General features: G+C 36.9%; 1 protein-coding gene across 1 annotated transcript in view; it reads left to right on the forward strand.

Moving 5' to 3' along the window:
* The first annotated feature begins 1,331 nt into the window (after positions 1 to 1,331).
* Positions 1,332 to 26,765, forward strand: part of LOC140629522 (membrane-associated guanylate kinase, WW and PDZ domain-containing protein 2-like) — a 125,604-nt gene continuing 100,170 nt past the window's right edge. The window contains exon 1 of the mRNA XM_072819048.1: positions 1,332 to 1,679. Coding sequence (XP_072675149.1) covers positions 1,487 to 1,679 — 193 coding nt within the window. The 5' untranslated portion in view covers positions 1,332 to 1,486. The remainder of the gene's footprint in view (positions 1,680 to 26,765) is intronic.

Genomic DNA, 26,765 nt, shown 5'->3' on the forward strand with positions numbered 1-26,765 from the left:
CCCCGGGAAGGTCGGTGCAGCTCCTGCGTCTCCGGGACGGGGCTCTCCTGTCCTGGGGACACTCGCCCCGGCCTCAGCCCGGCTCCTCGCGGGGCCCCTCCCCCTTGGAGGCCTTTGTTTCTTTACTTCTTTTTCCCCGTCTTCCTACCCTGATAGAAGCGCGAACTCTTCTCACTGTAGCATTCCAGCTGGTCTCTCTTTAATTGTCAGGCCGAATTCATAGATTTTCAGGATAATTTGAAGGTTTTCTAGGTAGTTTGGTGGAGACAGGTGATTTGGAGACCCTGCTCTTCCGCCGTCTTGCTCCTCCCCCTCCGAGTTTATGCCTTTCATTTGCAGTTCAGATTTGATCCTAATAGACCAAAAGGAGAACTGACTGGCTATTTTCATGGCCTAGTTGATAAAGATTTCATAGACGGAAAATTAAATTTTAAGGTTTAAAATATTTCTTTAGTATACAGAGAATATGGAGGAAATTTTAAATATGAAGAAGCCTGCCAGTATACTAATACTTGCTTAAATATTTGACCTCTGTATATTTCTGTAAACTATTTGCATATGTGCATTATGAAAATTCCAAGCTGATCATACAAAACATTTTATTTAGGTGGCTTGGAAAAAGAAAAGAACATAAGACATATTCAGGGAAGGAAATGCACCAGAAAACAAACCTATAGCCTTTAACATGTCTCTACTTTGGTTCCTGCCTCATGAACTGGACAGGAGGTCTGAAAGCTTGAGTTCTCCAGGATGGTTGCACTGAGTCACGGGTTGATTTTTCTGTCACCTTGGCCACAGAAGCTCCATTCACTCTATAGGAAACAGGAGTGGCGGACCCATGAAGTAACCCCTAGGAACAGGTCACTTCCCAGTTCAGTCAGAACTAACGGTGATTATAAAGGAAGGAAGGAAGGCAGGCAGGCAAGCAGGAAGGAAGGACTATTACTAGCGTTATAATACTAAATTATAATAATCACCAATTTCAGTTATTTAATTAATTTTAAGTAATAATAAAGATTTTGTGTTTCTTTAAATCAAATACAAGTTATTTTTCGGTGCAAATGACAACCAAAAGTACCCTCACAAAGGAGCAAACCATGGAAATATAAAGATAAATTGACATGCTGCTAACATTTCTATTTTCCTTTGTATTTTATGTCATAGCAAGGCAATCTACAGAACAATGAAAGTTTATTCATAGAAGTGAGATATGTAAATTCCTGAGCTAGCAGACTCCTGGCCCAATATTCAAAACGCCCCTTCCAAAAAGGCACAATGGTCTGTATTTTTCACCGGAAAAAAAAAAAATCTGTGCAACCACATTCCATGGCAATGAACTCTTTATAAGCTTGATGAAGAAAAATGCTCTGTATATTTACTTTAATCTTTACCCCCTGCTATTTTCTGTTTCCAAACAAACAGAAGGACAAATGCAAACTGCCAACTCGCAGGATGTACAAACAAGTGTTATTGAATATTCAGAAGTATGGTGGTATTTCTAAAGTTCAACAACAGATCACTTAGAGTCTTTCTTTTGTTTTTAAATTGTCCTTATTCAGGCACCACAAGGCCACATAAGGAGGGTGAGGTCCCTGGAGTGGACTATATTTTCATCACCGTTGAAGATTTTATGGAATTGGAGAAAAGTGGTGCTCTCCTAGAAAGTGGGACTTATGAAGGTAAGCACAGCTGCACTGCTAAATGTATTCCTTGTTGCATCACGTTTTTCTCCTTTGATTGATATGCATTAGGACACCAGGTTACCAATATGCTACTGTTTTTATTTTGAGAGCTTAGGTCCTGTCAGAAACATATTTGCAAGTAAATAAATAAATAAATAAATGTACTTCTGGATTAATTCTACTCTTCAGATGCCAAGAGATATGTATAGATCCACTGAATATCCACTGAAGCATGCTTAGGATGGTGTCCTGAGGCTAAGCTGTGATCTTCCAAATAATTTATCCTCATCTCTGGGGAGCATCTCAAAGAGCACAGGACTTGAGTTCCAGTCCTCTCACTATCTCTCTATGGTTTTCTTCAGTTTCTTCACTTAACTGGCCTTTACTTGCTTCCCATGCAAAATGATGAAGTAGGAAAATATGATCTGGGCATGCTCTTCAAAGGTCTACTACAATAGCAAGTCTCCTTGTGTACCCGAGACAAATAGGAACAGCAAATGACACTAGAAGCTTGAATGTGGGAAGTATGTTTCAGTGGAAAGAACACTGTAACATGAGCCAGAATCTGTCTCAGCACCAAATCTGGCTTTTATTACTTACCCACTGTATAAATACTAAATAACCCAGTTAGTGTCCTTGAACCTCAGTAGAATTAGCTGCAAAAGAGAAATGGTAGCATTGAAAAATGCTGATAAATAAGATGTTGATATGATCACATTTATACATATAAGTGTTATCTACATGCATGCAGTTTATGTCTAATGAAATTATGTATCTGTGTATGCATAATGAAATTTTAAAATAATGTGACTAAAATAGGTAGAGAACATTACTTTTATTCCTATTTCACAGTTATTATATGTGTGATCTATATTTATATATATATGTTATTAACTTTAAAGATGAATCTAGTTTTACTGTACTATAATTAATAGTGAGTTATATTAAAAACCAAACCTATAATATACACATTGCTGCTTAGTCTATAAAATAGCTCAGGTCTACTATCAGCAAATAAGTTGGTTTTGTTAGCAGTTTGACCCTCTTCTTCCTCTTTCATTTACTTGTGGATGCCCAATGGACTATAGTTATTTAAGAACATAATATTTTTGGGATCCCTGGGTGGCGCAGCGGTTTGGCGCCTGCCTTTGGCCCAGGGCGCGATCCTGGAGACCCAGGATTGAATCCCACGTCGGGCTCCCGGTGCATGGAGCCTGCTTCTCCCTCTGCCTGTGTCTCTGTGCCTCTCTCTCTCTCTGTGACTATCATAAATAAATAAAAATTTAAAAAAAAAGAACTTAATATTTTTGAGTTCTCGAAACTATTAAAATCTCTTCTTTTATTTTGCATTCCTGTGGCAATTTAGGCTAAGACATATGCCACATTTTATGGCTAAGACAATTAGTTGCTTATTGTCACATTTATAGGAGGTTAGCAACATGTTTTTATTTTAATACTTGTTCCTTTTTCTTTCTTTTGGTAATATTCCTACTGTGGAAGATTCTAAGCCATGTATCTGGGTGTTCAGTTTAGGAACACTAAACATTTACACATAAAGCTCACTAAATGTTTATTTGACCAATAGAGGAAAACACATTAGTGAAGTTTTACACTCCTTTGGGATCTTATTATGCCAGTTTTTTTTTCTTTTTCCTGTAAGTGATTCAGTCTGTACTCAGAGCTATTGACAGAGAGTGTATGATTTTTGCAGGCTGTTTTGCTCTTGTGTAAGGCACTAAAAGTAGATGTATTATTGTGTGTTAAAACATGACAAAATATCTTTTTGGTTTGGGACCTTTTGTAATCCCAGCCTTTTCCAAAATATATAATATAAATGCCTATTTCTAAGTATTTCTTTCTCCAAAAAAAGACTAAAAGAAACAAACCAAGCAATTAATTAACTAATTTAATACTACCATATAAATGATAACTTAAAGACTAAAGTCAAGGAACATGAAATGACTTGCTTGTTATTACTTAAAGTACAACATTAGCCAGTTTACTGTTAGCTCTATAAATTTTTGTGCAGTTGTAGTTAAAAGGAACAGGAACAGCCTTTTTGGAGTATGTCATTCAAGTAAAGCCAGTATTCACGGGCATTGGACTTACTTTTTCAGCCTTCTCACAACCCAAAATGATAATAATAATAAGTAAAGACTAGGTTTGCAAAACTGTGGTAGTCAAGGTTTAATTAATTTCCTTCAAGCTCATATCTTTAATTACAATGATTTTCTAACTCCTGTGTATATCCCCTATAAGTTTTTATCTGAAACAAATTGATACTTTGCCTGAAAAAATATAATGCCCCTCATTTAGTGGGAAGAAAAAGAATGCATGACTTTAAAAGTTTTATTTGTATTTCTTTCCACTGCTTCAAGAAGCAGAACCTATTTGCCTTTCTTGATTGGATGCATATTTTCAAACCCTCTGAGTTGTCTTACTTTAAATTGACTCATTTTGTAGGAGGCACACAAGAGTTTTGATCAAATTGACCACCATGGTCTCCTAAATTAGAACATATGTTTCTCTGAAATGTTATCATCAACATAGTGATAATCAATGGCTCTTGCCATTAGTGTTAGATTAGACATACAGATCTTTTGAAAGGACATGTTTTACTTGCCTCAGTTATATCCAGTGGTGTCTGAATGTCCCCCCTTCGTGCAAAAGTTTTTTTCAGAGACTACACTTTATTTCATAGACCAATGACTTGAAAATCATAACCTAACATCCTTCTCTACAAAAGTCAGTTTTGTATCTGAATTTCAAATCTAAAAAGTAAGACTTTCTGAGACATTCTTTCCTTGTATCTTCTATACTCCTGCTCTGAAGAAGAGTCTGACCCGTTCTTTCTCTCGGGAGAAATAGAAATCACCATAGTCCTCTCATTTTTATTTTACTTAAAATAGTTACTTAAGTAACTATTTTATTTCAAAACATTGTTATCAATCTCCAGCAAAGTTATAATAGATGTGAATCATTCTATGAATTGTTTTTATAAGCCCCAAATTTAATTCATGCACAAAAAACAGTATCTGAAATTTTGAGGCCTCCATTGATCATACTGCAGAGTATATAGATATGCTCAGTGCATTGACTAAAAATTATGAAGTAACAGTTCTAAAAAATACCTTGCTGCCCTTTGTTTAAAGAAAGCAATCATGTTGTAGAGGATTCACACCTTATGAAAGCTCTTCCTTGTTGAGGCCTTAGAAATTCTGGCCATTACAGAAAATCATTCATAACACTAGATTACAATCTAATATGGTGAAACAATCTGTCCTTCCTTATGTAATAATCAGCTCTCTTTGATCTGCTACAGGTTGTATTCGTTTGTAACAGCCAGATAAAATTAGGTAAAATATCTTGTCTGCATGGGACTGTTTCCATGAAAGCTGATTCTAAAGACCCTATAAATGTGAGTTTTAAAGGACCTGTGAAAACAAATTGGTATTATTAATTATAATAAAATGGAGAGTTTATCTTATATTGTCTTCAGTTTCTTTATATTAGCTATGCTGGCCTCCCTCTCAGTTTCTTTATATTAGCTATGCTGATACTCCCTTTCTGTTCTTTGAATAGGACAAACTTGTTCCTGTCCATCTGGGATCTTGAATTCATCATTTTATTTTCCAGGATTACTTGTCTTCCAAATAGCCACATATTCCACATTCTTACTTTAAGACATTCATTTAAAAGTCTTCAGGAAACTCTTACCTGACAATATTATCAAAATTTGCGCATGCCAGCATTCTCCAACCCCTTCCTCTGATTTGTCTTTCTTCATCATAGTTACTGTATAACTGAAATTATAGTTTGTGTCTACTTGTCTATTTGGTTATCCATATCCATATCCATATCTAACCACTTGAATGTAAGCTTCAAGAGGTCAGATTAATTTATTTGGATTGTTGCTAATTCTTAAAATTATAGTGGTCTCTGGCACCTAGAAAGCACTGAGTGAATATGAGTCGAATGAATGAATGGATGTTTGCCTAGATTCTTTCCTCAAACTCAACAATATAAACCATTTAATCTCCACATAGAAATTCAGCCTAGCTTGAGACCCTAGGACACATCCACTTCGTAATTCAAAATGTTCTAAGTCAGTAGTATGGAGCTGCAGCACCAATTTGACCTCAGAATCTTGTACTAGATTAACCTTGTCTCATAATTATAATAATTTCTTTCTTGTCTTAAATCTCATGATTAACCTTGTGAGTCCATGTTCTGAGTTCCTATATCTGTTTTTCTCTTAGTACCCTACAAACTATAACACTGTCTCCAGAATATAGTTCTTACCTTGTTATGGCCATTCTTCATAGTCTGGTTTTTTTCAATACAGTAATTCATGGTGTGTCAAGTTACTCAAAATCAAAACCTAGTAGACTTAGTCAACAAAACTGTGTCTCCCATTAAACCCCTCTCCACCCAAGTTCTATTGGTTGTACTTACCTAGATACTTCTTGGACTCATGGCAATTGTGTTCTCGTATAATCCCTCTTATTCATGTTCTGTTTATTTTTTTCCAAAAATATTACAAGGACTTTCTTGATTTCTGTACCTCTAGTACAGAATTCAGTGAAGAGTTGGAGAATAGAAGTAATGAGGCCAAACCTCATTGGTTTGGAAAAGAAAAATAGAAAGGAAAAAATAGAAAGGAAAAAGGAAAGATAGAAAGGTCCTAGGATATATTAGAAAATATGCAACTTCAGAAAGTTATTTTAAAACAAAGGAACTAGTACGTGTGTTCTCTCAATAAAGAAATGTAAAGAAATGTAAAGGCATTTTAATAAACGTGGACATGTGGTGTTTGGAATGTGTAGCATTTCGCTAACATTTTATTTATTTTTAATAAACTATAAAGGAGCATGAGTTTCTTTATTCTTTTATTCTTAGAGAATTAAAGGAAAGGAAATGGAAATAAAAATTTATTCCATTATTAATTATATGCCACTAATAGGATTTCTACTCTCACCTCAACTTTCTCTTTCATTTTATATAAGGATGACTTTAAATTTCCTTATGATATGTGAAAATTTAATTTCTTTCACTAAATAGTTAACAGACAAAATGATAAATCTGAAAAATTCACAATGGGAATTCTGATGATAACCCAAATACTGAACACAACATTGGGAGTTAATAAAAAGTTTTAAACAATGTATAGGAAGCTCAAACTGAAACGAACCTTATGATAATGGGGAAATAAAAGGAAATGACTTGATTTAAAATTTCCCAAAGAGTTTTCTTTCTCCTCACCCCCTACTTTCATTCCATACTTAAGAATGTTACAGCAGCAAGCACGCATTAGACTAGAGAAACCTGACCTTTGGCACTGTGACCTGATATTGAAGGGTGCTGTTTCTCAAGGGAACGTGTTCCCTTAGGAAACAAAGGAAAGATCTCCCCAAATCAGGTCCCTCAGGATTATTTCCAAGAGGATTAAATGCTTCCAATTTCTACCCCCATTCTCTGAATTCTCCATTAAACTTCCAGAGAAATTTCTACTGATGCAGCTATCTGGTTTCCCTGGAGATGAAACAAGTGTGAGTGTGACTTGGAGTGTAACTTGTTGCTACAGGGTGGTCCTATCATTTCTACCTTCAAGGATATCCAGGAACATTCATTTTCTTTCTTTTTGTTCAGATTTTATTTATTTGAGAAAGAGAGCGAGAACATAAGGATGAGCAAGAGTTGGGGCAGGAGGAAGAGTGAGAGAGAAAGAACAGCCAGCCTTCCCGCTGAACAGGGAGCCAGATACAGGGCTCAATCCCAGGATCCTGAGATCATGACCTGAGGCAGATGCTTAACCAACTCAGCCACCCAGGTGTCCCTTGGACCCCTCATTTTCAAATAGTATTTGCAAGTTTGGTGACTTTATTCTCCTCTATATTCCCCTGTCCCCCCTCAATTTAATAAGCCTCATTTACAGTAAAATGTAGCAGCAAAGTAGAAGAGGGACCATGGAATGATTTACATAAGAGAGAAGTGGGGACGGAGTCTCCTGGAGGCCAACACACTGACAGCCTGACAGTGATTGAAGACAGGGGAAAAGTACCAAAAATGTACAGAAGAAATTAAAAAAACAGAGTCTTCTAGGGTCATTTGTTATAGGGGAGGCACTCTTCAGTCTTCCAGAGGACAGCAGAGTATTGCACCCAGCAACAGCTATTGATTTTCCTAATAATGACCCGAGCTATCCAGAAAAGGTTAAGTCATATGCAGAAAAGTAATATTTGAGAAAGATTTCTTTCAAAGGTGATTAAAATTTTAAATTTTGAACTTCTGAAGGAAAAGGCTAGAATATTCACCTAAACAGAATACCACAGTCCCTGAAAATGCCAATGAGATGAAATATTTTAGTTATTCTCTGTCTAGAAACAAATTATAATATGTATTCAGATTAAAACTCAGATTAAATTGTCTCAATAATTAATTTATAAACAGTCTATAAATGCAAACACATGATGTTCTTATATGCCCAAAACATTCTAAGTGTATATGAATATACTTAAGAAAAATGACTAGATAGTTTCCAGTTATAATGAAATCAGAAACTACATATTCTTTGGCTTTGGTAATGTTTGTCATTTTTTTAAGCCAGAAATCCTGTACATTGTATATTTGCAAGGCAACTAATGAATATGCTAGACTTAAAATATATCTATAAAACTATTGGTGCATTACCAAAATTTTAAAATTAATGTATTAATAAAATGCAAATGTACAAATTCATTCATTTAAAAAAAATCTTAGCATAATAGTATGTTGACTTTTTCTCACTTTTTGAGATGATCACCTGGCCCCCAAGCGTCTGAAGGAGTGATAGGTACAGGCTACTTTCTCAAAGCCCCCAGTTGGGAAGGAAATACTATGTCATTGCCTTGGTTTGTTTTCATGAATAGTTGACAGAGTGTTATATATACTTATCTGAGAAGCTAAACATATTAATCAGAAGTTAAAGCAGTTGTACAGGGCAGCCCGGATGGCTCAGAGGTTTAGCGCCACCTTCAGCCCAGGGCGTTATCCTGGAGTCCCAGGATCGAGTCCCATGTCAGGCTCCCTGCATGGAGCCTACTTCTCCCTCTGCCTGTGTCTCTGCCTCTCTCTCTCTGTCTCTCATGAATAAATAAATGAAATCTTTTAAAAAAATAAAAATAAAGCTCTTGTACACTGGGAAACTATCTTGCTCCATTGTATTACCACATTTTTCCTTTATATTCATAGTCTTTCCCTTGCACTAACCTTCATTTTAGTACTCTTCTTGTTTGTTGTTTTCATTTCTTTAGCTCCTGTCATATTTTCATTATCTTACAGTTCAGATTTTTTTCTTTATTTATATATTTACTTTTTAAAGTTTTTATTTAAATTCCAGTTAGCTTACAGTGTACTATTAGTTTCAGGTGTACAATATAGTGATTCACCACTTCCTTTTTTTTTTTTTTTTTTTAATTTATGATAGTCACAGAGAGAGAGAGAGAGAGAGAGAGAGAGAGGCAGAGACATAGGCAGAGGGAGAAGCAGGCTCCATGTACCGGGAGCCCGATGTGGGATTCGATCCCGGGTCTCCAGGATCACGCCCTGGGCCAAAGGCAGGCATTAAACCGCTGCGCCACCCAGGGATCCCTGATTCACCACTTCCATACCATCTACTAGTGCTCATCACAGCAAGTGCAGTCTTTAACCTATTTAACCCATCCCCCCTCTACCCACCTCCCCTCTAGTAAACTATCAGTTTTTTCTCTACAGTTAAGTGTCTATTTCTTGGTTTTCCTCTCTCTCTTCCCCCTCTTTGTTCATTTGTTTTGTTTCTTAAATTCCACATATGAGTGAAATAAAATGGTATTTGTCTTTCTCTGACCTATTTCCTTTAGCATAATACTCTAGCTCCATTCATGTTATTGAAAATGGCAAGATTTCATTCTTTCTTATGACTTATATAGGCACCTCGATGTTTATAGTAGCATTAGCTACAATAGCCAAATTATGGAAACAACCCAAGTGCCCATCAACTGATGAATGGATAAAGATGTGATATATATATGTGTGTGTGTATATATATATATATGTTTATATATATATATATTATAAACTTTAAAAATATATAAATGAAAAAAATTTGAACTGTGAGATAATGAAAATATGACAAGAGCTAAAGAAATGAAAACAGCAAACAAGAAGAATACTAAAATGACGGTTAGTGCAAGGGAAAGACTATAAATGTAAAGGAAAAATGTGATAATACCTTGGAGCAAGAAAGTTTCCCAGTGTACGACAGTTTTAACTTCTGATTAATGTTTTGCTTCGCAGGTAAGTATATATAACACTGTCAACTTCTCATGAAAACAAACCAAGGCAATGACATATATATATAAAACTTAGATTTTTTTGTACTTATCATTCAAGTATTTGGTTTCTACCAAAAGCTCACTAATTATTCACTTTCTTTATTCTTGCTTTGTATATCCTTTGCTTTCTCCTGAAAATTGGTATCTTATATTCCTACTTTATATTCTAAAAATCTTCCCTGGTGGGAATATGCTACATTTTATACTTCACTTGGTGTTATTTCTTACATTTCAGCACTTTATTGAAAAAGATTTTATGTATTTATTTGAGAGAGAGAAGTGAGCAAGAGAGAGCATGAGCAGAGAGAAGAGCAGAAGGAGAAGCAGACTCCTCACTGAGCAGGGACCCTGATTCAGGGCTCGATCCGAGGACCCTTGGGTCATGACCTGAGCTTCAGGCAGATAGTTAACTGACTAAGCTACCCAGATGCCCTTTATTACTTCTTTTTAAAAGCTAGTAAGCTATAAGTAACAATAATGTGAGTAATGGAGACGATATTCACAAATATTCCCACAAGACAATGGCTTGTTGTTGAAAACAGGAGAAATTTAACTAAAATGATTTCTCTGTCCTCTATAAGAAACAACACTGCTCTAGAAATGAGCATAAATATGAGTGTTTTGTTCAAAATAAGTTGTGTTGTTTGACATGGTATATGCCTAAACACTGATATAATTTACCCTGATTCACCATTTTTTCTATGTAATTCAGTAGCCCAGTGAATACTGAAAGCTGCCCTCTGGTCAAATGGGTCTTACTACTTAATATTTGCCCAAATGAAACTAATAATTTTAATTAGCATTTTACCTCATTTTTTTGTCATTTAATTAATTAAATTGTATATATGAAGATGAAGATATATAGAATTTTCTTCTTTATTGTTTTTAATCTTCAAATCCTTATCCTTTCATCTAGGCAGGCCTTCTTAGTAGTAATTAGGAGGTTGTTGGGGGAGGGAAGTTAAGTGTCTCTGAGTATATGAAAATATTAATAATACAGAAAGACATGACATTATTTTCATTTTTTCTTTTTTCTTTTTCTCTAATTTTTAAAAATATTTTATTTATTCATGAGAGACACAGGCAGAGGGAAAAGCAGGCCTCCAGGCAGGGAGCCCAAGGTGGAACTCGATCCTGGGTCTCCAGGATCACACCCTGGGCCGAAGGCAGTGCTAAACTGCTGAGCCACCCGGGCTGCCCATTTTTCCCCAGTTTGAAATTTTACTTCATTTTCAAACCATCCTCTATAAATCATTCTTATTTTGATTAACCGCATTTTTGTATTCTTATTGCTTATTATTTTCTATTCTGGGTATCCTTACAATGATCATTGATTTAATTCTATTATGTACAATTTGAGACCACACTTGTTCCTTGGTAGACTCTTTGGTAGGATCCTATTATACAATTAGATTCAGAAATACTATTTAGTAGAATTATTTATATTCTTCAAACATGGGTTTCCAATTATTTGAAAAGTGTTTTTGCTTTTCATGTTCATTTAAATTTTACCTAATTCCCCTATTAATGAAAAAAATGCATTCTCATGGCATCTTATTTTTCAGAAACAAGAGTAAAAATAGAAATCACATAGGAGAGTAAAGATGCATTCCCAAGAGTGAATGAAAGTAGATCACAGCTGCCTCAAAATAACAAAATATTGATCAAGGTTTTGTCAAAGGTAACAAAATGCATTAAATATGAGCATGAAAATTTTGAGACAGCATGTTGAAAAGCTAGAAAGGGGGCAAGAAAGGGAAGATGCTGGGGGAGCGGACAGCCGAGTTGTTAGAGAGAGAATGGACTTTGACAGGCCTTGCCAAGGGGCACAGGGATTTCCAGTTGTAGAACAGTCATTTGAATTTTTGTGTGTGTGTGTGTGTTAGCAATCCACTTTCAAGTACAAGAATTGGTACTATGCTTGAAGGAATTAAATGGTGCTACAATACTGCAGTTTTCAGAGTGCTACATTGCTCCAATCCTCAGAGCAGGTTGATTGTCTGATGGAGTTGTTTGCATCCTAAGCTGCACTTGTGTATTCTAGAAAGTTCTGATCTCTTTGGTGTCAACCGAACCATACCATCATGTCTATCACATTTTCTGACAAATAACATTGAAATAGAGTCTGTGGGAAACAAAAGCAAAAATGAACTATTGGGACTTCATCGGGATAAAAAAACTTTTGAACAGTAAAGGAAGTAATCAACAAAACTGAAAGTCAGCCTATGGAATGGAAGAAGATATTCACAAATAATATGTTAGATAAAGGGCTAGTATCCAAAGTCTATAAAGAACTTACCAAACCCAACACCCCAAAAATGAAAAAAAAATCCAGTCAAGAAATGGGCAGAAGACATGAACAGACTTCACTGAAGAAGACATACAAATGACTAGACTCTTAACTCTAGGAAACAAACAGAGGGTTTCTGGAGAGGAGGTGGGTGAGGGGATATGGTAATTGGGTGATGAGCTTTAAGAGGGCATTTGGTGTAATGCACACTGGGTGTTATATGCAACCAATGAATCATGGAATTCTACTCCTGATACTAATAATATAGTATATGTTAACTAAATTGAATTTAAATAAATTTTTTTAAAAACCCAATCTATCCTCATTTGTAGCAAAAAAAAAAAAAAAAAAAAAAAAGTTCTAAAACTATGTTAAAATGCAGAAGATAGCCAGCAAAGAATTGTCAGTGTTCCAGATGACCAAAGCATTGGTAGGGATCCAAGGAAAGCAGAGTTATTTGTCCAAGTATATAGTTGAGACTCAGGAATTAAAAGTGCAAATGCTAGCCTTGTATTTGCCATAACTTGGTTTTCGACCTTTACTAAGAAGGCTGTAGGAGAACATGAGCACTGTATTTAAACGACTGATGAGTTACATATGATAGAGAAATGAGACTTGGTCTGAGTGACCTTTAAGGAGTGGAACTAGACAAATAATAGATAAAGAGATGAAGACTGTGGCTTGATATAAAGAAATGTTTTCTAATAGCCAGGGCTAATGAAATAATAATCTATTATTAGAATGCATTGGTAAATAGTTGCTGGAATTGCCAAACATGGGCTAAGAGCTCTCTTGGCAGTGCTGTTCTAAAGGGGATATACACATGGATAAATATTTGGCCTGGAATAACTACAACATCAAAACATCAAATACAACACTAGATGTAATGGTTAATTTTATGTGTCAACATGGGGCCACAGGTTGCCCAAATATCTGGTTAAATGTTGTCTCTGGGATGTTCGAGGGTGTTTCTGGAAGAGATGAGCATTTGAATTTTTGAACAAAGTCAAACGGATGGCTCTCTCAAAAGTGTGTGGGCATCATCCAGTTTGTTGAAAGCCTAAGTAGAACAAAAAGATTGAGGATGATTGAGCATGCTGTCTGCCCTGCTGAGCTGGGACATTGATGTTCTACTACCCTTGGGCGCTCCTGACTCTCAGACCTGACTATCCTATTAGTTTTGTTTTTCTGGAGAACCCTGAACACTGGGCACCATGCTTTGCACACACTATAATTTTCACAGTGATTTTCTATAATTTCACTATAATTTTCTTTGCTGAGAGTATTCTTTTAATCCTTTTTACAGAGGAGGAATCTGAAGCTCAAAGATGTTTAGTAACTTGTAGGAGGTCTGTCAGGTAGTAAGTGGCAAATTTGAAGTTGCTTCCAACATTTTTTGACAGTTTGTGCTTGGAATAACATTTTTCCATTGGAAAAGTTTCAATTGGTGCAAGGTCAATGTTGCCCTATTTTTCGTTAACTGGATGGTTGGCTCCAAGTCTCTGCTCTCCTAGTTGTGCCTCTGTGACTTTCAAGATCCTTCTGACCATAATATCCCATCATTCTAAACCAGTGTTAACTAATGGATACTTAGAAGAACACAGGAGATTGAAATTCCACCACCAACCTCAAAGAAGAAGGAACATTGTGAGGTCTTGAAAAATAGAGAATACTACCTACCATATTCTTCTTGAAAGATTTATATTACAAATTTGTATTTTAAAGTTTTGAGAAGTCTTGCAATGAAGAAACTTGTATAAATTTGTATTTCTGGCATTTTTCAAATTTGCTAGACTGTGGAACTAATTGTCATGGAACTCTATTAATATCTCCCCAGAGCCAGTGTTTTGGAGTACATGTTTGAAACAGCATTAACATTCAACCCTCCATGCCTCCATTGTATACCATGAAAGTCAAGTGATTGAGCTAGATGGCCTTTAAGAGTTCTTGCAGCCTACAATGTGTAGTACTGGTATTGTGTCCACATAGCCAGCTCTACTGAGTAACCACTAGGACTCAGCCTCTAGAAGCCTGGCCACATCACCTCTACCTCAAAGTAAACCAGCAAAGAGAGACTACGGGAGGTAAAAAAGGCAAAAAGTGATTATGCCCTCAAGTCCAGTATTATACCTACTATGATTTAAAAAACAATTTCTTAAATTTCTCTTTGCATAACAATAAGTGCTTAACATCCCTTTAACCATACACAAAAAAGTATTTTATTATGTATATCAACATAGTCATACCAGGAATTAAAGAATATTAAATTGGAAATTTCAAGAGAGATGGTAGGATACGATAGAAATTAATGACAGTAGTAATGATAATGAAAGTAGCAATAAGAAACCTTTACTATATAATAGGCTCTATTCAAAGATATATATAGATATAGAGATAGAGATAGAGATATATAATCATTTAATCTTCACAAAAACCTATAAAGTAGATGTCATATCATTATTGTTTCCAATTATGTAGATGAAGACACTGAAGGAAGCTCAGGAAAGTAAAGTAACTGCATCCCAAACCCAGTAAGTGTCAAGAAGCTGGCATGGAAGAGTAGGAGGGTGTGAAAGGGGGAGAAAAGGTTTGTGAAAAGAAAGTTATGGGGATCCCTGGGTGGCTCAGAGGTTTCGCGCCTGCCTTCAGCCCAGGGCACGATCCTGGAGTCCTGGGATCGAGTCCCGCATCGGGCTCCCTGCGTGGAGCCTGCTTCTCCCTCTGCCTGTGTCTCTGCCTCTCTCTCTCTCTATGTCTATCATAAATAAATAAATAAATAAATAAATAAATAAATAAATAAATCTTTAAAAAAAAGGTTATGCTATGACTCCACCCCAACCAAAGTGGACTGATGAAGGGAAATTAACCCCCATTACCTCTGAGGTAATGAAACTGTAATATATACAGTTAACCCTTGAATGATGTGGGGGTGTGGGATGCTAACCTCCCCATGCAGTTGAAATTCACATATAACATTTGACTCCTCAAATATTTAACTACTAATAGCCTACTGTTAACCACAAGCCTTACTGATAACACAGTTGGATAATACATATTTCATATGTTAAATGTACTATGAACTTCATTTTTATAATCAAGTGTTCTGGAGAGAATAAAAGGCTCTTAAGAAAGTCATAAGGACTCCTATTACTGTCCAGGGGCAAACCTCTGTCTCTCCTGACACGCAGCCTCCAAGCCACCTGCACAGTATTCTTGGCTCATCAGTGGGAGACCCCAGCCATCCATACAGGAGCTCTTTATCCCCAACATCACTGAGAATGATAGTGGATCCTATACCTGCCCCATCTAGAACAATGGCACCCACCTCAATAAGACCACAGTCAAAACTATCACAGTCTTTTATAAGAGCATCCCTGGAGCATCTACACTGAACACCAGGGCAAAGGTCTGTCCGCCTTTCAGAAAAGAGCCTAGAAAACTTATTTCCCATGTGCTTGTCATAAGCAAATCCCAAATCTGTCCATCAACTCTCTGATTACATGTCTGCAGGCACTTCCTCTCCTTAACTCTCAGATTTCTCATGGCACCTTGGGTCCAGCCTGGAATATGAAGAGAGGAATTGTCAGCCCCAGAAAGCCCCACACATAAAAGGGGGTTTTGCAAATGGGGAAGAAAAAAGGGTCCCCTGGGTGATTGTCATTTGTTGTTGAATTGCAGAAGCTCTTTATATATTCTGCAGATTAACCTCTTACCGGATATGACTTGCAAATATTTCCATCTAATCCATGTGTTGCCCTCACTTTTTTGTTTTGTTTTGTTAGTGAACTTTAGTTGACACACAATGTGACTTTTGTTTCCTGTGTACAACATAGTGATTGAACAAACATATATGTTATGCTCTACTCTACACCATGCGGCTCCCATCTGTCACAATGCAACCCCATTAAAATACCATTGAGTATATTTCCTTTGCTGTACATTTCATCCCTGTATTCTATTCATTCCGTAACTAGTGTTATGACTCTCTGGATTGTGTCTTTTGATGCTCAGAAGTTTTCCATGTTGATGCAATCCAATTCATCTATTTTTTTATTTTGTCGTCTTTGCTTTGGGTGTCATATCTAAGAAATCACTGGGGAATCTCTTTTCAGTGAGTTTTTCTTTTGCATTTTCTTCTAAACCTTTTACAGTTTGGACTTTTATGTTTGGATGTTTGGTCTTTTAATTTCTGTACATGGTGTAAGGTCAGGTCCAACTTCATTCATTTGCATGGATAGCCACTGTTCCCAACACCATTTGTTCAATACATTTTTTTTTCTCCATTGAATGGTCATGACAACCTTATTGAAAATCATCTGGCCACATATGTCAAGGTTTGTGTCTGGGGTGCCAGTTCTATTCCATTGATCTCTATGTCTGTCTTCATATCCCACCCCCATTATATTGGTTACTGTAACTTTGCAGTCAGGAAGTAGGAGTCCTCCAACTTTCTTCTTTTTCAAAATAATTTTGGCTTCTTGAGGTCCCTGAGATTCCATGTGAATTTTGGAAATTCCTATTTTTGCAAAAAATTTCCTTAAGAATTTGATAGGAATTCACCTGGCTGGCTCAGTTGGTGGAGTATTGGTTTCTTGATCTAGGGGTTATAGGTTTGAGTTCCACTTTGGGTGTAGAGATTACAAAAAATAAATATTAGAGGCACCTGGGTGATTCAGTCAGTTAAGCATCTATCTTATCCTCAGGTCATGATCCCAAGGTCCTGAGGTGGAGCCCCGTGTTGGGCTCCCTCCTCAGAAAGGAGTCTGCTTTGTACCTCTCCCTCTGCCCCTCCCCTTTCTTGTGCTCTCTCTCTCAGATTAATTAATAATCTCTCTTTAAAAATAAAATAGGGCAGCGGTTAATAAAATGGGTGGCTCAGCGGTTTAGCACCAGCTTCAGCCCAGGTTGTGGTCCTGGAGACCCGGGATCAAGTCCCACGTTGGGCTCCCTGCATGGAGCCCGCTTCTCCCTCTGCCTGTGTCTCTGCCTCTCTTTCTCTCTGTATCTCTCATGAATAAATAAATGAAATTTAAAAAATAAAATAAAATCTGAAAAGAAAAAAAGTCATAAGGAAGAGGAAAAACATTCACAGTACTATACTATATTTATCAATACCATGAATTTATGTCATCTGTTTATAAGACAAATTGTCAGTACCTATATCGATATTGTCTTATATAAAACAAAACATTTTGTATTACTAACACTAGATATAAAAAATAGAACGATAATGTGAAAAAAATCCTATTCATTTCCAGGTAAAATGCTTCATACATTGATAACAAAGAGGCAGCAATATGATTGCTTTATGGTAGCCTAGTGTAATTGATAAGATTCCTTCACAGTAGCCTAGTCTATACACTAATGAATGAATCATAAAATTTTTATGGCATACAGTATCACAATCATATTCATAATAGGGTATTGGAAACATTGTTACATTTTATAAAAAGCACCTGTGATGATAAACTGATACACAGTTTCTCCAGTAACTATACAGAGTTAATTATTTCTTAATTTTTTGGATATTTCTAGTGACACAGTTTATCTGAGAGTTTTTTCAAATTACTACAACCTCCAAAAATTGTTCCAATATATTTCTTGAAAAACATCCACATATAAGTGGGCCTGTGCAGTCAAATTCATGTTGTTCAAGGGCCAACTATATATTCAATAGAATAGTATTCAGCTATAAGAAAAAGAATTCAATCTTGTCATTTGCAACAGTATGGGTAAACCTCAATGGCACTAAACTAAGTGAGATAAGTAAGAGAAGGACAAACGCCGTATGTTTGTGTCTCTGATATATGGAATCTAAAACAAAAATAAAGAGGCTCATAGAGTACCGATTGGTGTTTGCGAGAGGTGGAGTGGGGTTAGAATGGGAGAAGGGAGTCAAAAGATAAAAAGGAAAAAACATTAAAATATGTAATGACGGGATCCCTGGGTGGCGCAGCGGTTTGGCGCCTGCCTTTGGCCCAGGGCGCGATCCTGGAGACCCGGGATCGAATCCCACATCGGGCTCCCGGTGCATGGAGCCTGCTTCTCCCTCTGCCTGTGTCTCTGTGCCTCTCTCTCTCTCTGTGACTATCATAAATAAAAATAAATAAATAAATAAATAAATAAATAAATAAATAAATAAAATAAAATAAAATATGTAATGAGCAGTAAGTCTTTCTGGAAGACAGGAAACCGGAGAAAGAGAACACAATTTTATTAACTTAATCAAATTCTATTGTAATCATTTGCTTATAAGTCTTTTCAACTGGACTATAAGTCTATTAAAGATTTAAATTATTATTTAACTATCTTAAGAGAGTTTATTATTTATAGTTATAGCACTAGAACCCACAGTGTCTGCCGCATAGTAATCAATAAATCACTACTGGAAATGGGTAAAAAAGATTAATCTCCAAAATATATAAGGAACTCCTACAACTCAAATGAATAAATAAATAGATAATGCCTAATAGCCCAATTAAAAAATGGTCTATGGACTTAAAACATTTCTTCAAAGATAATCTGCAAATGGCTAACAGTTATGTGAAAAACTGCTGAACGTTACTTATCATCAGGGGTATGTTTGACTACTGATGAGATGGAATATATGATGGTGTTTTCATGCAAAGATTGTTTACTATAAAGGAAGAACCCAGTTAAGTGTCTGACTTCTGACAGATACAGGCACTGTCAGCCCTGGAAGTGGGGCCCAACCACTGGACTTATGCTGTTGGATGCTGGAAAACATTTTCAACTCTCTCTGCTTCTTTAGGTTAATCTGTCCAGATTCAAAGTCTTCAGCAAGGGTGTCTGATTGAGATTGGGTCACATGTCTGTACTCTAGCTACCCGGGCTCAGAGTGATGGGCTTTTTTCCATATCACTGGAATGGGAAACAGGATCTTTATTCTCACAATATTCACACAATGATGGACTTCTTAAACAGAGAGAAGGGGTTAAAATGCTGGACAAGCAGTAACATCCTGCCCAGATGCAGTATCATAGGCACTTGGCAAAGGGCAAAGGTCCTCATAGGAGGTGTGCTTGAAAAGTAGTGACATCTAGGTTATTATTGTTAATATAATTCATTCTGTTAGTATTCAGGGTCTTCTTAGACCTTGGAAATTTTATGATACATTTACAAATATGTATAAAGGATGAGGAAGAGAGTAAAATGAAAATTAGAAATGGTGAGATTTTTTTTTTTTTGATAGAAAAAACAGCCCACATACATGAGAAACAGATGCAAAGACAGCAGAAAATGTAGAGGAAATTATGGGAGGGGTATGTTAAGCTGAATACAAGGGCACGTAAACTGCAAGACAAGGGGAAATTTTATAGAGCAGTCATTTTAACTATATATTAAAACTTTATCGGTGCCATAAAATCCAAACACTATAAACGTGAATTCGTTGTTAAAAGTACACCATCACATACAAAGATAAATTGAATTTGTATGTAAAAGACATAAACCAGTGTAACATTTTAGAAAATGTTTATACATTTAGAGAATATATATAGAATACGGTATAGTCATAGTCTCTCTCTCTCTCTCTCTCTTCCTGGTTTTTCTCTCTTCCTATCTTTGTCCATTCTGTCTTACTCACTTTTCCTTTCACTTATTGTTGTGCCTGTCTTAATTCTTTTACTTCTCAGTCTACACATACACCCACTCTTAATCTGTATCTGTAATTCAGACCTAATCCCTGGGTCTAAACCTAGATATAGCCTCCATGTGTGTTGTCCTTGAAAGAAACATAAACAAAAATTCTCCTAACTAGAGCACAGCATCTCCTCAAAACTTGTCACCCCTGTAGTCCCAATATTAGTAAACATCATACCTATTAACATGGTTGCCCAAGTCAGAAACATAGGAGTCACCCTTGATTCCTCACAACATTCAAGTAATCATCCAATCCTTCCAATCCTAACCCCCTAAATAACATCTTCATCCTCTGGTCTATTCCCAGTATCATTGTCGTTGTTCACATTCTAACCGTGTCAGAGAACACCGAAAGTACCCTTACTGGCTTTTTTTCTCTTGGGACTAGAGTAATCTTTTATCCAAATCTAATAGGGTTACTTCTCGGCTCAAATAGCTTCCATCAACTTTTCCGTAAAATTCTTTTTATGCTATAGAAGGATACGATCTTTCTCATCCCTGGCAGCTTCCACTTCATTAATTCCTCCAACATATGCAGATTCCTTCAAGTTGCTCTAAAATGTTACTGTCATCCACATGAACATGACGTTGTGCTTGGATTTCCTTCTGCTCTCCTCTAGGGTGTGGCAAAATTCTGTTCATCTCCAAACAGATTTCAATATGCTTTGTACCTGTGCTTTCTTATGGTTTTCATCATAGTAATTATAGTAATTACAAAATTATATTTTTGTTGTCCATAGTAATTATAGAATTATATTTTCATTGTCCTTTTTGTCTCTCTGTCAGACTTATACTCTCAGTACAGTTAACAGGATATAGTAGGTATTCCGTGAATTGTTGCTGCATAGAATGGTTAAAGAATATTTCACTGTGTAATTGTATTTTTTTATTTAAATTCAATTAGCCAACATATAGTACACCATTAGTTTCAGATGTAGTGTTCAATAACTTATCAGTTGTGTATTACACCGAGTACTCATCACATCACTTGCCCTCCATAATACCCATTACCCAGTTACCCATCCTGCCACCCACCTCCCCTCCAGCGACCCTCAGTTTGTTTCCTATAGTTAAGAGTGTCTCGTGGTTTTTCTCCCTCTCTGATGACTTGCCATTCAATTTTCCCTCCCCTCTTCGATGATCCTCTGTGCTGTTTCTTCTATTCTACATATGAGTGAAACCATATGATAATTGTCTTTCTCTGGTTGACTTATTTCACTCAGCATAATATCCTTCAGTTCTATTTACATTGATGTAAATGGTAAGTATTCATCCTTTCTGATCGCTGACTAATATTCCATTGTATATATGTATAGACCACATCTTTTTTATCCATTCATCTGTCAAAGGACATCTGGGCTCTTTCCATAGTCTAGCTATTGTCGATATTGCTTCTATTAACATTGGGGTGTAGGTGCCCCTACAGATCACTGCATTTGTATCTTTGGGGTAAATACCTAGTAGTGCAATTGCTGAGTCTTAGGGTCATTCTATTTTCAAGTTTTTGAGGAACCTCCATACTGTTTCCCAGAGTGGTTGTACTAACTTGCACTCCCACCAACAGTGTAAAGGATTCCCCTTTCTCTACATCCTTGCCAACATCTGTCATTTCCTGACTTGTTAATTTTAGCCATATTGACTGGCGTGAGATGGTATCTCATTGCGGTTTTGATCTGTATTTCCCTGATGCAAAGTGATGTGGAGCATTTCTTAACGTGTCTGTTGGCCATTTGTATTGTGATTATATATGTTAACCAGTGTTAGTTCCATGTAGTCTTTTTCTTTAAAGGATCATGTTTGTGTTCATTATCTTAGTGAACAATTCTTTATCCATCCATTTCCCTAAACTCGAAAGCCAGAGATCACTCTTGAAATATCTTTCTCCCTCACCTCCATATCCATTCTAACACCAGGGCCAATCAACATTACTTTTTTTTTTTTTTTTTAATTTATTTTTTATTGGTGTTCAATTTACTAACATACAGAATAACACCCAGTGCCCGTCACCCATTCACTCCCACCCCCCGCCCTCCTCCCCTTCTACCACCCCTAGTTCGTTTCCCAGAGTTAGCAGTCTTTACGTTCTGTCTCCCTTTCTGATATTTCCCACACATTTCTTCTCCATTCCCTTATATTCCCTTTCACTATTATTTATATTCCCCAAATGAATGAGAACATATAATGTTTGTCCTTCTCCGACTGACTTACTTCACTCAGCATAATACCCTCCAGTTCCATCCACGTTGAAGCAAATGGTGGGTATTTGTCATTTCTGATAGCTGAGTAATATTCCATTGTATACATAAACCACATCTTCTTTATCCATTCATCTTTCGTTGGACACCGAGGCTCCTTCCACAGTTTGGCTATCGTGGCCATTGCTGCTATAAACATCGGGGTGCAGGTGTCCCGGCGTTTCATTGCATTTGTATCTTTGGGGTAAATCCCCAACAGTGCAATTGCTGGGTCGTAGGGCAGGTATATTTTTAACTGTTTGAAGAACCTCCACACAGTTTTCCAGAGTGGCTGCACCAGTTCACATTCCCACCAACAGTGTAAGAGGGTTCCCTTTTCTCCGCATCCTCTCCAACATTTGTTGTTTCCTGCCTTGTTAATTTTCCCCATTCTCACTGGTGTGAGGTGGTATCTCATTGTAGTTTTGATTTGTATTTCCCTGATGGCAAGTGATGCAGAGCATTTTCTCATATGCATGTTGGCCATGTCTATGTCTTCCTCTGTGAGATTTCTGTTCATGTCTTTTGCCCATTTCATGATTGGATTGTTTGTTTCTTTGGTGTTGAGTTTAATAAGTTCTTTATAGATCTTGGAAACTAGCCCTTTGTCTGATATGTCATTTGCAAATATCTTCTCCCATTCTGTAGGTTGTCTTTGAGTTTTGTTGACTGTATCCTTTGCTGTGCAAAAGCTTCTTATCTTGATGAAGTCCCAATAGTTCATTTTTGCTTTTGTTTCTTTTGCCTTCGTGGATGTATCTTGCAAGAAGTTACCATGGCCGAGTTCAAAAAGGGTGTTGCCTGTGTTCTTCTCTAGGATTTTGATGGAATCTTGTCTCACATTTAGATCTTTCATCCATTTTGAGTTTATCTTTGTGTATGGTGCAAGAGAGTGGTCTAGTTTCATTCTTCTGCATGTGGATGTCCAATTTTCCCAGCACCATTTATTGAAGAGACTGTCTTTCTTCCAATGGATAGTCTTTCCTCCTTTATCGAATATTAGTTGCCCATAAAGTTCAGGGTCCACTTCTGGATTCTCTATTCTGTTCCACTGATCTATGTGTCTGTTTTTGTGCCAGTACCACACTGTCTTGATGACCACAGCTTTGTAGTACAACCTGAAATCTGGCATTGTGATGCCCCCAGATATGGTTTTCTTTTTTAAAATTCCCCGGGCTATTCGGGGTCTTTTCTGATTCCACACAAATCTTAAAATAATTTGTTCTAACTCTCTGAAGAAAGTCCATGGTATTTTGATAGGGATTGCATTAAACGTGTATATTGCCCTGGGTAACATTGACATTTTCACAATATTAATTCTGCCAATCCATGAGCATGGAATATTTTTCCATCTCTTTGTGTCTTCCTCAATTTCTTTCAGAAGTGTTCTATAGTTTTGAGGGTATAGATCCTTTACATCTTTGGTGAGGTTTATTCCTAGGTATCTTATGCTTTTGGGTGCAATTGTAAATGGGATTGACTCCTTAATTTCTCTTTCTTCAGTCTCATTGTTAGTGTATAGAAATGCCACTGACTTCTGGGCATTGATTTTGTATCCTGCCACGCTACCGAATTGCTGTATGAGTTCTAGCAATCTTGGGGTGGAGACTTTTGGGTTTTCTATGTAGAGTATCATGTCATTGGCGAAGAGGGAGAGTTTGACTTCTTCTTTGCCAATTTGAATGCCTTTAATGTCTTTTTGTTGTCTGATTGCTGAGGCTAGGACTTCCAGTACTATGTTGAATAGCAGTGGTGAGAGTGGACATCCCTGTCTTGTTCCTGATCTTAGGGGAAAGGCTCCCAGTGCTTCCCCATTGAGAATGATATTTGCTGTGGGCTTTTCATAGATGGCTTTTAAGATGTCGAGGAATGTTCCCTCTATCCCTACACTCTGAAGAGTTTTGATCAGGAATGGATGCTGTATTTTGTCAAATGCTTTCTCTGCATCCAATGAGAGGATCATATGGTTCTTGGTTTTTCTCTTGCTGATATGATGAATCACATTGATTGTTTTACGGGTGTTGAACCAGCCTTGTGTCCCAGGGATAAATCCTACTTGGTCATGGTGAATAATTTTCTTAATGTATTGTTGGATCCTATTGGCCAGTATCTTGTTGAGAATTTTTGCATCCATGTTCATCAGGGATATTGGTCTGTAATTCTCCTTTTTGGCGGGGTCTTTGTCTGGCTTTGGAATTAAGGTGATGCTGGCTTCATAGAACGAATTTGGAAGTACTCCATCTCTTTCTATCTTTCCAAACAGCTTTAGGAGAATAGGTATGATTTCTTCTTTAAACGTTTGATAAAATTCTCCTGGGAAGCCATCTGGCCCTGGACTCTTGTGTCTTGGGAGGTTTTTGATGACTGCTTCAATTTCCTCCCTGGTTATTGGCCTGTTCAGGTTTTCTATTTCTTCCTGTTCCAGTTTTGGTAGTTTGTGGCTTTCCAGGAATGCGTCCATTTCTTCTAGATTGCCTAATTTATTGGCGTATAGCTGTTCATAATATGTTTTTAAAATCGTTTGTATTTCCTTGGTGTTGGTAGTGATCTCTCCTTTCTCATTCATGATTTTATTAATTTGAGTCTTCTCTCTCTTCTTTTTACTAAGGCTGGCTAATGGTTTATCTATCTTATTAATTCTTTCAAAGAACCAACTCCTGGTTCTGTTGATCTGTTCCACAGTTCTTCTGGTCTCGATTTCGTTGAGTTCTGCTCGAATCTTTATTAACTCCCTTCTTCTCTTGGGTGTAGGATCTATTTGCTGTTTTTTCTCTAGCTCCTTTATGTGTAAGGTTAGCTTTTGTATTTGAGTTCTTTCCAGTTTTTGAATGGATGCTTGTATTGCAATGTATTTCCCCCTTAGGACTGCTTTTGCTGCATCCCAAAGATTTTGAACGGTTGTATCTTCATTCTCATTAGTTTCCATGAATCTTTTTAATTCTTCCTTAATTTCCTGGTTGACCCTTTTATCTTTTAGCAGGATGGTCCTTAACCTCCATGTGTTTGAGGTCCTTCCAAACTTCTTGTTGTGATTTAGTTCTAATTTCAAGGCATTATGGTCCGAGAATATGCAGGGGACAATCCCAATCTTTTGGTATCGGTTCAGACCCGATTTGTGTCCCAATATGTGGTCTATTCTGGAGAAAGTTCCATGTGCGCTTGAGAAGAATGTGTATTCAGTTGAGTTTGGATGTAAAGTTCTGTAGATATCTGTGAAATCCATCTGGTCCAGTGTATCATTTAAAGCTCTCGTTTCTTTGGAGATGTTTTGCTTAGAAGACCTATCGAGTATAGAAAGAGCTAGATTGAAGTCACCAAGTATAAGTGTATTATTATCTAAGTATTTCTTCACTTTGGTTAATAATTGATTGATATATTTGGCAGCTCCCACATTCGGAGCATATATATTGAGGATTGTTAAGTCCTCTTGTTGAATAGATCCTTTAAGTATGATATAGTGTCCCTCTTCATCTCTCACTACAGTCTTTGGGGTAAATTTTAGTTTATCTGATATAAGGATGGCTACCCCTGCTTTCTTTTGAGGACCATTCGAATGGTACATGGTTCTCCAACCTTTTATTTTCAGGCTGTAGGTGTCCTTCTGTCTAAAATGAGTCTCTTGTAGACAGCAAATAGATGGGTCCTGTTTTTTTATCCAGTCTGAAACCCTGCGCCTTTTGATGGGGTCATTAAGCCCGTTCACATTCAGAGTTACTATTGAGAGATATGAGTTTAGTGTCATCATGATATCTATTCAGTCTTTGTTTTTGTGGACTGTTCCACTGAACTTCTTCTTAAAGGGGAATTTTAAGAGGCCCCCTTAAAATTTCTTGCAGAGCTGGTTTGGAGGTCACATATTCTTTTAGTTGCTGCCTGTCTTGGAAGCTCTTTATCTCTCCTTCCATTTTGAATGAGAGCCTTGCTGGATAAAGTATTCTTGGTTGCATGTTCTTCTCATTTAGGACCCTGAATATATCCTGCCAGCCCTTTCTGGCCTGCCAGGTCTCTGTGGAGAGGTCTGCTGTTACCCTAATACTCCTCCCCATAAAAGTCAGGGATTTCTTGTCTCTTGCTGCTTTAAGGATCTTCTCTTTATCTTTGGAATTTGCAAGCTTCACAATTAAATGTCGAGGTGTTGAACGGTTTTTATTGATTTTAGGGGGGGATCTCTCTATTTCCTGGATCTGAATGCCTGTTTCCCTTCCCAGATTAGGAAAGTTTTCAGCTAGAATTTGTTCAAATACATATTCTGGCCCTCTGTCCCTTTCGGCGCCCTCGGGAACCCCAATTAAACGTAGGTTTTTCTTCCTCAGGCTGTCGTTTATTTCCCTTAATCTATCTTCATGGTCTTTTAATTGTTTGTCTCTTTTTTCCTCAGTTTCCCTCTTTGCTATCAACTTGTCTTCTAGGTCACTCACTCGTTCTTCCACCTCGTTAACCCTCGTCGTTAGGACTTCTAGTTTGGATTGCATCTCATTCAATTGATTTTTAATTTCTGCCTGATTAGCTCTAAATTCTGCAGTCATGAAGTCTCTTGAGTCCTTTA

The sequence above is a fragment of the Canis lupus genome, assembly GCF_048164855.1.
Source record: "Canis lupus baileyi chromosome 16 unlocalized genomic scaffold, mCanLup2.hap1 SUPER_16_unloc_1, whole genome shotgun sequence".
Lineage (NCBI taxonomy): Eukaryota > Metazoa > Chordata > Mammalia > Carnivora > Canidae > Canis > Canis lupus.